Source organism: Schistosoma mansoni (assembly GCF_000237925.1).
Source record: "Schistosoma mansoni, WGS project CABG00000000 data, chromosome 1 unplaced supercontig 0094, strain Puerto Rico, whole genome shotgun sequence".
Lineage (NCBI taxonomy): Eukaryota > Metazoa > Platyhelminthes > Trematoda > Strigeidida > Schistosomatidae > Schistosoma > Schistosoma mansoni.
The window spans coordinates 1,316,803-1,331,238 of NW_017385991.1; the positions used below are offsets into that span (position 1 = coordinate 1,316,803).

General features: G+C 41.8%; 1 protein-coding gene across 1 annotated transcript; it reads left to right on the plus strand.

The window, feature by feature from the left end:
- Positions 1-3,886: 3,886 nt before the first annotated feature.
- Smp_141020 (hypothetical protein) lies at positions 3,887-4,697 on the plus strand (the record flags this gene model as incomplete). The annotated part of the gene is made up of 1 exon (XM_018791742.1): positions 3,887-4,697. The coding sequence occupies exon 1, from the start codon at positions 4,002-4,004 to the stop codon at positions 4,695-4,697; it is 696 nt and encodes a 231-aa protein (XP_018645157.1). The 5' UTR covers positions 3,887-4,001.
- Positions 4,698-14,436: the final 9,739 nt, after the last annotated feature.

The following is a 14,436-nucleotide window of genomic DNA, read 5'->3' on the forward strand; positions in this document are numbered from 1 at the left end:
ATATGATAGACTCCGAGATACAGGTTATCAGTTTTCGACCGGTTCCTTTCATCCCTCATGATCCATAAGTCTGGTTCGCGGCACTGGAATCTCAATTTGAGATCCGCCGCATAACCAATCAAAGGCAGAAGTACGCCTACGCTTTGGAATCATTGCCCGGGGATCACCTAACCGCTGTCCGTGAGGTTGTCCTCAATCCGAACGTTCCAAACGTTTATGACCGTCTTAAGGATGCCATCCTTCGACATTTCCTCCCATCAAGAGAGGAACGATTGAGGACACTATTAGCACGTCACCCTATGGGTGATGCTAAGCCGAGCCACCACCTCACGCGCCTGCAATCCCTTGCAGGAAACATGACAGCTGACTCTGAGATAGTCAAAGAGTTGTGGTTCGAAGCCTTACCAGTCAGTATCCAGCCAACCCTTACGGCTCTGCTCGAGGACACCCCGCTCAACAAGGTGGCCCTCATAGCAGATAAGATTCTGGCACGAGTTAACACCAAAGGCGACCATTTTGTTGCTAGTTTTTCCCGTTCTAACGTTGATCTCGATGCTAGACGACCTCCGGCTCATGGGGATAGGGACAGATGTATCCATACTCGTCTCAGTTTCCGAGACCGCGCAAATGTGCCAGCCCCCTACGTCCCCCGACCCAGGTCACAATCTCGTAAGGCCGTAACGACTCGCCCCAAGCGGGCATCTTCCAAGCCACGCCAGAAGGCGGTTTCGGAAGCGAGTCCAGGTTGGTGCTGGTTCCACCGTGCTTTCGGAGCCGGTGCCCGTCATTGTCGAGCTCCCTGCTCATACAAGGCGGGAAACTTCTCAGCCGGCGAGTAAATGCGGCCGTACTCGCCGGCACTTCACCTCAGGTTGGCCGTTTATTTTACGTGCACGATTATCGCACCAACGCTAGGTACCTTGTGGATACGGGTGCCCAAGTTTCTGTCGTACCTATCGGTAACAGTAAGTCTCAAGCCACTATGCTTCGACTACGCGCTGCGAATGGCTCAGTCATTCCCACCTATGGTACACGACAACTTACGGTCAACCTGAGCAACCGACGACAGTATCTGTGGACGTTCATCATTGCCGATGTTCCCACAGCTATACTCGGTATCGATTTCCTACAGCACTATGAATTGCTAGTCGATTCACGTAGGCTGCAGCTAATTGATACTTCGTCGAACAGCAACTTTATGGGCTCTAAAGCCCACACAAACGCGTACCGAATCACAGGTGTATTTCATTCGCGTGACGATTTATTCCACGTTTTATTTCAGAAATTCCCCAAATTAACTAAACCTCTCGAGGAGACTCCATCGGTGACCAATCGTGTGGTACACCACATAGTCACCCGCGGACCACCAGTCACGGCAAGACCTCGCCGACTGGCACCGGACAAATTAGCTTTCGCTAAACGTGAGTTTGACAATTTACTAGCTACTGGTATTATTCGTCCTTCTCACAGTCCTTGGGCCTCACCTCTCCACATGGTTCAAAAAAAGGATGGGGTTAGTTGGAGACCATGCGGAGACTACCGAGCGTTAAACACAGCTACACGTTTCGATAGCTATCCCATCCCCCACATACATGACATCACGGCATCACTCAAGGGCACGACAATTTTTTCCAAGATCGATCTGGTACGAGCATATCACCAGATCCCAGTCGCTCTTGAAGATATAGAGAAAACTGCTATCACGACTCCTTTCGGTTTATTTGAGTTCCTACGAATGCCATTTGGATTACGGAATGCTGCTCAAACTTTCCAAAGGTTTATCGATAGCATTGTACGAGACCTAGATTTTGTTCACGTCTATATTGATGACCTGCTAATCGCATCATCAAACGTAGATGAACATTATCAACACCTGACGCTACTATTCCAGCGCCTTTCGGATAATGGAATAATAGTCAACCCCGATAAGTGTGAACTCGGGAAGAAGGAAATGAAATTCTTAGGTCATGTTATTAAGCATGAGGGTATTCTACCTTGTGAGGATAAAGTACGTACTATAAAGGAGTACACTGTACCGTCCACACTCAAGGAACTGAAGGCATTTCTCGGTTTGGTCAACTTCTACCGACGCTTCATTTTGCACGCGGCAGAACAGTTACGACCGTTAACCGATTTACTTCGCGGTAATCCACGCAAACTGGAATGGAACGACGCCGCACGTACTGCATTTTCAGATATCAAAACGGCCCTAGCTCAAGCCACACTTCTCGTGCATCCTGACCCATCAGCCACGCTTAGTATAGCGGTTGATGCATCGGATTTCGCCTTAGGAGCCGTTATGCAACAGAATATCTCCGGTAGTTGGCAGCCCCTCGAATTTTTCTCACGACGCCTCACTCCCACGGAGACGAGATATAGCGCTTTTGGTCGCGAACTGCTAGCAGCCTACTGCGCCATCAAACATTTCCGGCACGCTGTAGAAGGTCGTAAGTTCATCTTATTCACCGACCATAAGCCCTTAACGTATGCTCTGCATACCAAGTCTGACCGTTACTCACCATTAGAGTGCAGACATTTGGACTATATCTCCCAGTTCACGACAGACCTTCGTCACGTCAAAGGCGAGTCGAACTGTGTTGCTGATGCTTTATCACGTATCCAACTTAATGCAGTTACTTTGCCAATGCTTGACCTACCTGCTATAGCCGCCGCCCAAGCAAACGATACTTCATGCACGGAAGCACAACAGTCTACGTCCCTTCAGTGTCGGGAAGTACCCCTAGCTACTAGCTCAGGTACTATCCTATGTGATACTTCTACGGGCCTCCCTCGACCCATCGTACCCTCCGCTTATCGCCGTCTCGTCTATGATGCCCTTCATGGTCTATCTCATCCTGGTATCGCAGCCACCCTACGCCTCATCGCTGCACGATACGTCTGGCCGTCAATGAATAAAGATGTCCGTATGTGGGTAAAACAATGTTTACAATGCCAACGATCAAAAGTGCACAGGCACGTAGCTGCCCCTATTGGCACTTTCGCTACGCCTGGTGCTCGCTTCGATCACGTTCACATAGACATTGTAGGACCATTACCACCATCGCACGGGTATGATCACATACTCACATGCATTGATCGTTTCACAAGATGGCCCGAAGCTATTCCCATCACGTCTATTACGGCGGAGACAGTCGCTCACCGCTTCGTAGAACGATGGATAGCTATGTACGGTTGTCCCTCGACTGTCACGACTGACCGAGGACAACAATTTGAGTCCGCATTATTCTCCTCACTAACACGGCTGCTTGGTACGGAACGCATACGCACTACCGCCTACCATCCAGCATCAAACGGTTTAGTTGAACGGTTTCATCGCCAACTTAAAAGTGCTCTTCGAGCACACGAAAACAACAATTGGTACGAAACCCTGCCGCTCGTCCTCCTGGGAATCAGAACGAGTCTAAAGGCAGATATTCAATGTTCCGCCGCTGAACTTGTTTACGGCACGACATTGCGTCTGCCTGGGGAATTTTTCACACCACGGAGCAGCACTAAGTTCGGCGAATCAGACTACGTCCAACGACTGTCTGCATTCATGCGAACACTGACTCCGGTGTCAACTCGTATACAACATCGACAGGTCGCTCTCCCTCGAGAGTTATCTACCTGTTCACATGTTTTCATACGAGTAGATTCGGTACGCGAACCTCTACAACAGCCTTACGAAGGACCTTTTCACGTGATTTCCCGTCACGAAAAGACCTTCAAGGTTGATCGACGTGGCCGCATCGAAACAGTCAGCATTGATCGTCTCAAGCCAGCACACGTCGATGACAGTGCTATACCTGATAAGCCGAGACTTAATGCTAGACCCATCAAAGCTTCTGGCGGGATCTCTACATCTACTTCGGATCCCACGCTAGATGCACCTGAGACCTCATTCTCACGTCCCAGTCAACAGCACGTGTCATCTGCCCCGTCTACGGACGAGACTTCCGTCTCACGTCCAGACCTGCAGACCACACCGCCCTTGACTGCGGATGAGATGGCAGGCTCACGAGGTTCGAACGAGACTACCGTCTCACGTTCTGGTCGCCGAGTACGCTTACCCGTACGCTTTCGCGACTAACCTCATAACCAACTACGGATACGGTATAGGAATCTACCCCTATACTACACGAAAGCTACACTTTTCCCTTTTTCTTTCATTTTTTTGTTTACCCCGAGCCTACGCCTCTGACCATCGCTGTTCTGGTATCGTCGACTTCACCAATCTTGGCGAAAGCTGGCCTGATCACCCACGCTCTAGTCAACGCACTCAGTCGATCTCTCTGACTCCAAATACGTATGATATACATTTGGTCCCGAACATGGTTATCCTGGTCGCATCTGGTTCCTTGGCTCAATCTGGTCTCGTCCTACGTCTGCAGCGTTTCTGGTCCGGACCTCTACGAACGCAACCTTCAGATTCTGGATACAAACCACTCTGGTGTAGCATGCTAATCCAAGCAATCAATACAGTACGTTCCTTCTGGTACCGTTCTACGTCAAAGACTTTTGGTGGCAACTCGAGGATCAACGATCACTCCCTGTTCTGCCAACGCCTTCGTCCTACAATTGCACGTTTCGCGATCAGTCCCACGAACGAAACCGCTACGTATCGAAAGAGTAAACCCTTTCTAGCGGGGGGCTCCTGTAGTGACCGGCCAGTCTCGATAAGAACACGATTGGAATAACGGAAACAATTATTATTATTGTAACCAATTGTACCAGAGATTGTTTTACTGTATTTGTTTAACTGTATCAGTTTCACTTCTTGTTCCGCTTTCCGCCTTGTTTGGTTCGAGCTTGCTCACGCACTGCTTATTCGCTTGTACTCTTTGGCACGTCTCGGTATTATTTCGATACCACGAGATCGCCAATAAATATACTTGATCTGGACTGGTAAAGCCTTCTGATTTACGGGCTATCAAGGGAACCAAGTCGTTTTTGGACGCGTAATCGAATAGTAGTGGTGATCATAGTCCGTCCACGACTCGACATCCACTACATGTGTATGCACACTTCGTATCTTATTCATCGCATGTCTGTCATTCATTTTTGTCTGACTATAAATGTTGATTAATGCTCGCTCATAGCGAGTTGGCTTCCCAGCCATCTCCACTATGCGTCATCTTTCCTTCGCTTACTTACATTTGCTAGTGTGCTCGCTGCCTTCTAGCCCATGTTATTTGTCAATAAAGATGTAGTTGCTGCTTCCCTTTGTCTTCTGATATTATACACCGTTCAGATTGATATAATAACGGTTATCGAGACGATCGATTAACGAAGCACTCCACTACAGGGTGTTCTTATCGGGGTGACCCGGGGTTCTTGGTATGCTAAGTGCCACTATCGTGTCACTTTTTAACCTCTACAGCCCAGTCTGAACAATTCAAACTGCTGAAGCCTCTATTTGTCAGATTTACTCTCTGGTGTTAGAGGAGAACTGAAAATATATGACCGATCAGGAACTGTTACACTGGTTGGAGAACAGTGAGGCCACTTCACTTGCCGTACTGATCTACATGTTCCCTTGAGGCCTGTAATCACCCAAAATAAATGCTTTCGCACATCAAACGGAAGTTGTCTATCTCACAGGTGTTGTTCCACAGCTTCGGGGAAGCTTCCTCCGTCCCAGCTGCTGTTGGACTAGACGTTTGTGATTATAATTAGAAACAACTTATTTTGCAATTGATTTTAACCGTGATTTGCCTTTTTAATCCCCATAATTCACACGATCACTATCATTGTCTGTAAAATCGCCGTGTAAAATGAATGACGTTTGATCTTTCGTTCCATTTTCGTTTTTGGATTCCACGTAACATGACACATTGATCATTGCTCATATATCGCCGCACACACGCTTCTTCTTCCCAATTAAACGCTCTTACAGTAACAGAACTTCAATAAGTTTACAATCTACGTTCACAAATCACAGTGATATACTCAAATAACAGTCTGTTACATGAGGCATGCCAGTTTACAATGTAGCGGTGAATAAATCCCCAATATCAAAAGCTCTGTATCCCTTCGACATCGGATGCTGAACACTTCAGTTTCAACGGACTCACTTAACTGAAGGCGCCCGGTCATGCATCCGCACCAGATCACGAGTGGGAACGCCGTCCTCAACTTCTCATGCAACCGCTGGCCAGTTAGACCAGTCACTTCTCGATATATTGATAATCTATCGAATATATCTTCCAGACTCCTAGCTTATCACTTTTGAGTTCACTGGGTGGGCAAGATTCAATTATAGAAGGTGTTGCTAATAGTGTTGTAACACTACAATACTTGTGGTATCCTCAATAAGCAATATCAAACTGCTACAGAAGATACAGCCTCCACTGTGGTGGGTTACGCAGTTAGTTTGATGTTTTACAAGGTACATTGATCATAAATTTATGGGGGATAACACTTCTCACTTATGATTGTAAATGATAATATTATTTATCAATGGGACAGTTGGCGGACTTTATGGAGGCTCCTTTCCGTTATGCAACTGATAGTCGGGATTAAATCACGTAAATTTGAGAGCTTCTATAAACCGTGAGCTTATACTCCTATGGAACATCTGAAACATTAATGATGGCACAGGACGAAGCCACCCATCCCATATGCGCTTACAGAGACATATCTTGAGGGGGCTGAAAAAAGGTGTAAGAAAAAGAGAGGACGAGAAGCAAAGCAGACAATGTTCATGTCTATCGGACTTGAATCATTTGTGATGAAACAAAGGAGCTATGACTATTTAGTCTAGTTCTCTCTCATTAAGATACTTTTTAAGCAAGAATATTCCAATAGGTTAAAGAAAATAATCGTAAGCAAGGTATGAGGTAATAACGAACTATATAAATGTAGTGGTTCAAAAAGAAGCTTAAAGTATAGGATTCTGTGTAGTTTTAAAATATAGTACTAAGAACAGTATTCCGATACACCAATGGCTATCTCGCATTTTGTTGAAGCTATTTCAGCTCATTTTATTTTAGTTAATTTTATAGGGTCGTGAGCAGACTTCGTTCTTAGCAAACAGTCTAGTTTGTTTTTAATAGGATTACTCGGTAGGATGTGGAACCAATTCAACGTCACAGACACGATTTAAGGAGGTATTTTGCATAATCATCAATATCATTGGTTCGTGACATCTCACTCGACCACAAGGAGCCGTAATTTAACAATATGTCCTGCCCTATAGACATGGTAGATCAAAGTTATCTCTGCACCATCACGTTCGCTAATCAGTAACCCCACCTTCCTTCCTTTTGTGATGTTAGGCTCTCTTACGTTTGTGGTAAGTATGAATATCGCTTTAATCAAAGCGCATGGTTGAAATACACCGTCTTTAATGGTTCCGTGCTACAAGCGAATCAAATGGCTAGAGCATTAGTACTGTGGGTAAGACACACATTTAGTAAATCATACTGCTATGAAGATAACTAAAGGTATAAGCTAGAAGAGACTGACCAGATTATATGTGGTTAAGAGATGGTAAGGACTAACAACAAATCAAAGGAAATGAAAGAAGAGAAGATTGTAAAATTTTCAAGGTAAGAAAAATAAAACATTGAGCAAGTCACAAGAATTAAGGATATTTTGAGGTTCCTTTGATCAGCCTTAGTTGATCAGCATCCACAAGATTAGTGAGTTGTCAGTCTGCTTGCAATAGAAAAAAAGACATAACGCTTAGGAGGAATAATGTACCTTTAACCACCAGAGAGATTCGGAATCTAAGTGTGAGGGTTGGAAGCAGACAGCCATGGTTAATAATCAATGAATAGTGAGAGGGTAAACCATGTGTTCTGTAATTTGGTTATATTCATATTATTAACAGTGGGGTTTGTTAAATTATTGCTCTGTCTAGATATTAGGCGGTTCATAATAAAGTGCTTCATTGGTGGGCTGGAGTTCAAGGAATAGTTGATGAAGCTCTTTAGAGTCTAATGACCAGGTTATCAGTCTTTTGAATTCGGTAAAAGTGTCACAGTTACGGATAGGTATTGGTAACCTGTTCCACAATAAACTATACCGCACTGTAAAAGACTTACAAAGCATTTGTTTTTGGCGTTTTACAGTTAATAGTGTATATGCGTTGTTTCTTAGTCTATAGGCTTGATCACGGATCGTAGTTGGTGCTTACATCTATTTGTGTAGTTGGGAGTAGAATCACCTCCTAGCAGTTGGCGTGTGAAGCGTTTTTGAACATTTTCTACTCTGATTTTGTCTGAGGTATTCATATTAGAGAAAGTAAAAGAGCAGTATTCAAGGGAAGGCCGTACGCATATTTTGAATAGGGTAGGCTCAGCCTCTCGTGAGGAACTTTTTCGTTATGAAACCAATTAGCCGCCTAGCTTTATAAATATTAGGGAAGGCATGTTCTTCAAAGTTTGGGCTTCCTGTGTAACTAATATAAATCTACACTTTTCCGCCTACTTTGGTAAGCAACTACCCTACATTATGCCCTTCTTAATGCCTATAGTCTGATTGGCGACGTATACTTCACACTATAGTCAATTAAAGCATTGAATTGAAGCTTTGCCCACAGTCCATAGTTTGTACCTGTCTGATAAGCTTGTAAAATGGTACTTATAGAAATAGTGTTTTCCAACAGAGCATCGTGTGAGGTATGACATATATTCAAAAAATAAGCTTAACTGAGCCTAACATCACAAAAGGAGGGATGGTGGAGTTACTAACCAGCAAGCATTGATGGTGAGGGTGATGACTTCAATCAACCCGTGTTTGTGGGGCAGAACATTTTGTTTATATCAGGCTCTTTATGGAAGAGAACAAGTCAATCACTCAGTGACATTGAGGTTTTTCTCCTACTCTCACTATTCAGACTCATGTTTCCAATTTTTATGCTGGATTTTTTTTCCTTCTAAATAAATATTATTCATAAGATTACGAAGCTTCGGACTAAGACAATAACTTGTGTTTTGCTGAATTGAACTTATCAGACTCGTTTTATTTTCACTATGTATATAGACTTCATACATATTGATTATTTTTTGCACTTAATTGAAACTTTCATGGCATCACCCAAAACTATGACTGCATGCACAATCACTTATTCTAACGTCATATCTTACCGCAATAATAAGTTATTTAGTTGTTAATTTATTCTGTTTTATTTTATTTTTATTACTCGTTTTTGCTATACATACATAGTTGTTTACTCTTGTTCTGCGTTAAGATATGTACGTATTCTGCGACTCCTTTATTTCTATTTCCTTAGTTTCTTCCTTTCCTCCTTCAAAATCAATTCAAAATTCTTGCCAATTGCGCGGAACCTGATTTATTATTACTGTTATTATTACTATTCTATTATTAATATTTTATTTTCCTTTTCCTTCCTTTCTCAAACATGGCATATGTAATGCTAACATTATTGAAAATTGTGTATCATTGCATTTTTGAAGAAACCCGAAATGGTTTCTTCACAGCGCTTATGTACCCATAAGGTGTTTGTGAATAATAATAATAATAAAATATTCTACTAAGACAACCTATAACGTGCTAACTCGGACTTTTACATGAAAACTGTGTGGCAGGCATCGGATGATGAAAAAAAACAGACTGCAAAGGATATGGTTGTTATTTAACTTAACACTTTACTCTCTATATGCACTCTCTGTTCTAATAAACAGTCTTCCTCATTCCCATCTTGACTTCCTTTCCTTCATTCGAACCTACTCCACCTTGATAAATATCACAACTCATTGTTCTTTATTACTGCATTCTCTCATCTGAAGCCCCTGATCACATCTCACTCTAGCAACATGAGCTAGTATCAATTTGATCTAATAATTTACCATAGCTCCGTCTGTTCCACTACTAAATGTTAAGCATTGTTTATCGTTCATATCCAAATGCCTTGCTGCTCCTCGGTTTCTTTTTTCTCTCTTCAGAATCTTGTTCTGAGGGTGAAGCAATGTAACTTCTGACATCTGGAACAAGCTCGACGTACGCGCTTTCCCAAGTTCATAGTTCCCACCAGGCGCTCCATAAGTCTACTTTATAACAACTATTAACTTAAAAAGCTGCATTACATAACTACTTAGCACGATCAAAATCCTGATACAATTTTTGTCGAGATTGGATCTGGTATGTAACGTATACGCGATGCTCCTATGGAAAATATTTCGAAAGCTACACAGTATATCTAAACAAATGAACTGATATTCACTTTTATAGATTATATTTACTAAACAACCCTGCTTGGGATGCATACTGTGAACCAGTATATGTTGTAAATTGTAGATCATGCCTGTAAAAATGGCGTGTATCTGATCCTGCAGAAATATATCATTATTATTAATTCCCAGATCATTTACTGGTTTAGGTGTCTGGACTCTACTTTTATTTGAGCAAAGTTGTAGTTCGTAAAATGTTTTCCGAAATGTCTGATCTCACGTTTGTTGAGATTAGGTGGCGATTGCTACTTTTCGCACCAGATAGTTAGGTTATTGAAGTCATTTTGAATCAGGGATACACTCACTTAGAGCTTCAGGCTTATAGCTGTATACTGTTTTGAGATCACAAGCATATATGTGTGGGTCCCCTGATTTTATGATGTCACATATATCGTTTATATACATAAGAAACAAAAGAGAACCTAATACAAGTCAATCAATCTGTGATATTCATGTTGTTCTCCTACGCGCACCATACAGACTCACGTTTCCAGCTACGGAGCTTCTGACTCTAGGAACAATTTTGACGTGCTCGTTTTCTCGAGGTCAAAGTCCACATCAGGTGCTCTACAAATCTATCTCATAACAACTATAAACTTAAAAAGTTGTATTGTATAAATACTTAGCATGACCAAAATCCTAACACAATTTTGTCGAAATTGGATCCGATGTGTAATGTATACGCGATGCCCCTTTGGAAAATATTTTGAAAACTACACAGTATATCTAAACAAATGAACTGATATTCACTTTCATAGATTATATTTACTAAACAACCCTGCTTGGGATGCATACTGTGAACCAGTATATGTTGTAAATTGTAGATCATGCCTGTGAAAATGGCGTGTACCTGCCCTTGCAGAAATATATTATATTCAGAAGGGGTTTTGTGGAGATTTCAGTATTTTTCAAAGTTGAAATCATGAGTCATATATTATATTAAAAAAAATTCAAGATAGTGCAGACGATACGCTAAAGAGGCACTGTAAGCAAGAATTTAAGCAAAGATAAAGTGATGACACATGTATGTTACCTTTTAAACAGGGCGCAAACACTTGATAAAACCCAATTATCGCAATTGGAGAAATATTACTATCGCCCAGTGAACAATATTCCACCCAAAGAAGAAAGAGTGGTCAGTTTGATTTCCTTCAAAGATGAAGAGTCAATTAAGGAGCGATAATTTGGTGAAAAATACAAATAATTACCGATGAATAGTTGAAATGTGCAAGGGGCGAACAGGGAACTTGCTTCAAAATAAACCCCACTATGTGGAGTAATCGGTTTACAATGTCCACCAAAGTACGTAGTCCTATGTGCTGAGAATCAAAAAGTAATCTTCAGTAAAACAAGTATAAGACTGTCATTCGAAAACTTAACATCATCACGGATTGTATGTATGAGTGCAACAGTAAGTCACTCACTAATTCTGAGAGAACTCCACGGGCTCTAAACAGAGAGTGTTGTCCGCCAAGTGAGGGTTTCCAACCCAGTCTCAATGTTGTCTCTCTCTCCATCTCAAAAATAGGGACAAATATATAAAAATAAAGACAACTATAGAAGAATCAGTAAGGACCAAAGGAATTAAAAGGACTGGTCATAAGGAAAAACAGACATGAAATCTTTCTCTCTGTACCTCCACAGGGGCGTAAAGAAAGATTCTACAAGGGTGAGTTCCTGAACGGATCACACGTCGGTTTACTGATGGCTTCTGCGAACTGTTTCAGGGTTGTAGGGCGTATGTTATCACACCCTGTATCTTTCTTGGGCGCAGGGATTTTATTTTTCGTAGTTTCGATCCACGAGTTAGTTAGATATTGTCCAAGCCACCAAATGGTACTAAAGTCGAGGAGCGTTCTGCACCTGCAGACTCCCAGTTTAACTGGTCGGTGGATTTGTCAGTGAACATCTCTAAGTTAGTAGAATCTTCGCCATTGGTTCCGCTATGACCATAGACCCCCTAGTTTGTAGGCTTTCTTTCAGTCGTGAACTTATTGATATATTTAGGGCTAGCTTATATGTCGGCCACTTAGCCTGGAAATAACATCTATGGCTACGAAATTTCGCATCTTGACCGTCTCTCACTGCCAAGTAAGAGCTATGATCATGACCCTTCAAGGAGACTTTTTATCTCCATGGGACTCCCTTTTCAACCTGCAGCTTTAAATCAGGTGCGTTTTGTAAGGTAGAATTATGAATGATATACCTTGCTAACTCACAGTGGTCATTCTCTGTCAGCCTCCATCACACTCCTGGCCATGAAGTGTGTTGAAGATTCTCCATCATGGTTTTGCAATCTGCCTTGGTGTAGCTAATGTAGGGAGCGTTCTCATCTATCCAAAGCAATAATAATATATATTCTGAAAATAATAATTACAGAGTTCACGCTAGTCCACAGGCATGATCAATTTGATGTAAATAGCAACATCAGATGTAAAGAACAAACATGTCATATAATATTGTTCTAAGTTTGCTAGTTCAGTAATTGTTTAGGTAGTACATTTATGATATGCATTACAGCAATCCAATGCATCATCAGGGAACTTTGGATTCGTTCTTATGTGGATAGCCTGTTGATTATGATTGGTTTTATATGAGATTACTTCCTGTGCCAGAACGAACTAATGATAATTATCCATAACCAGAGAAAGTAAAATGGAAACAAAGAGCACGGAACAACAAAACAATGATTACCAAAATATATCAGTTAGGTCTACCTGATAAGTCCTACTGGTTGAACGACATACTCGAATCCTCAGCTAGTCTCGAAACTTCTAAGCTAAATGTACACAGCAACTTGAACAAGAGAGAAAAGGTGCAAAATATGCGAGAAACACCTGGCTCCAAAGGTTCATTTATGTAATTTAGGAGTTCTTGGGTTTTCTCAAAAATTCCGGAATGCTACTAAACATAGTAACAGTGTAGTAATCAGCCAATCAGAAACTCTACATATGGCTTTTCATTTTCATGATATTTCTGGCAAAGCTTCCAGTCAAACGCTGATTGGATAAAATGCTTACTAATGTTTCCTGAGCCTTTCTTGTCTATTGCAAGAAATCTTCAGGATCGCCCCATCACTACTACTGTTCATGTTAGATATCACTCGTAAGTATTTTGGAGAAGAATAAGAAAAGATTTAGTTTGAATCTCCTCTTCCAAAAACGATCAAGCCCAAGTTTATTACATCTAGAATTATAAGTCAAGGTGCAATCAGTTCCATGAATATGAAATGTAAATCGTGGCTTTACTGATTCCAGATTTAATTTATCCTTTATGCGCGCGCTACCAGGAATAAACGTGCAGTATTCAAGGTGTGGTCGAACACAAACTTCGTACATTAAAATATGTGATTCACTGTTAAAAAGGTTTCGAGTTATGTAACCCATAAGACGTTGGGACTTGGAGGTCTATTTCAATATCTGTTTTGTAAACGACGAGTCGTAGGAGTACCTAAGTCTACTACTGTATGTAACCTAGATAACACTTGACCATTTAGGGTAAGATCTATGTTTAATGGTGTATCATCGAAGGACATCCTAGGAGTAGACTATGATTTATCGTGTTGAATGATATCCATACCGTTTCTGGCAAACTACTCAGGACACTGTCTTCAACTTTATTGGCTGTTGAGGTATCCAAAGCATATATAAGACAACCACCTCCTCGCTTAGTTTCTCTGTCACAGCGATAGAGTCGATAGTTCTGGATATTTAATAGTGAACCAGATGTTGCTTGAGAGCACTATGTTTCGATGATAAGTGTGGAAGAATGTTCGGTTAGAAAAGCTAAGGTTCTCAAGGCTGAAATTTTGTTCAGAAATGAACGTGCATTGATAGGCAATAGGTTTAAAAAGGGATTATGGAGTGTGAAAAAACCGAGAGTTTCACTATGGATGGTAAATGTTTTAGACTTGCCGGGACTACGATTTAATATGTTTGACTGATCGTATGGGCTTTGGCTTGGACAAACTTTAGTGCTGGTGGGACCAGGGATCTCTAAAGGCCGGAAAAAATCATTATTTTGATAAAGTGGATTAATTTGTTGAACTTGACTCGGTGGAGAGTTAAGACAAGTACCTGCTGGTTGGGGTCGAATTGCTGGTGATTAACCTAGTAGTCAATCTTGTCCATCGGGAAAGTAATGAGGAGAGTTGTATCTCACAGGTTTAATATGTAAAACATTTGAGGGTAACCATTAAGCACGCTGGTTCACTGTAGTCTGCCTAATATTAGGCGTGCTT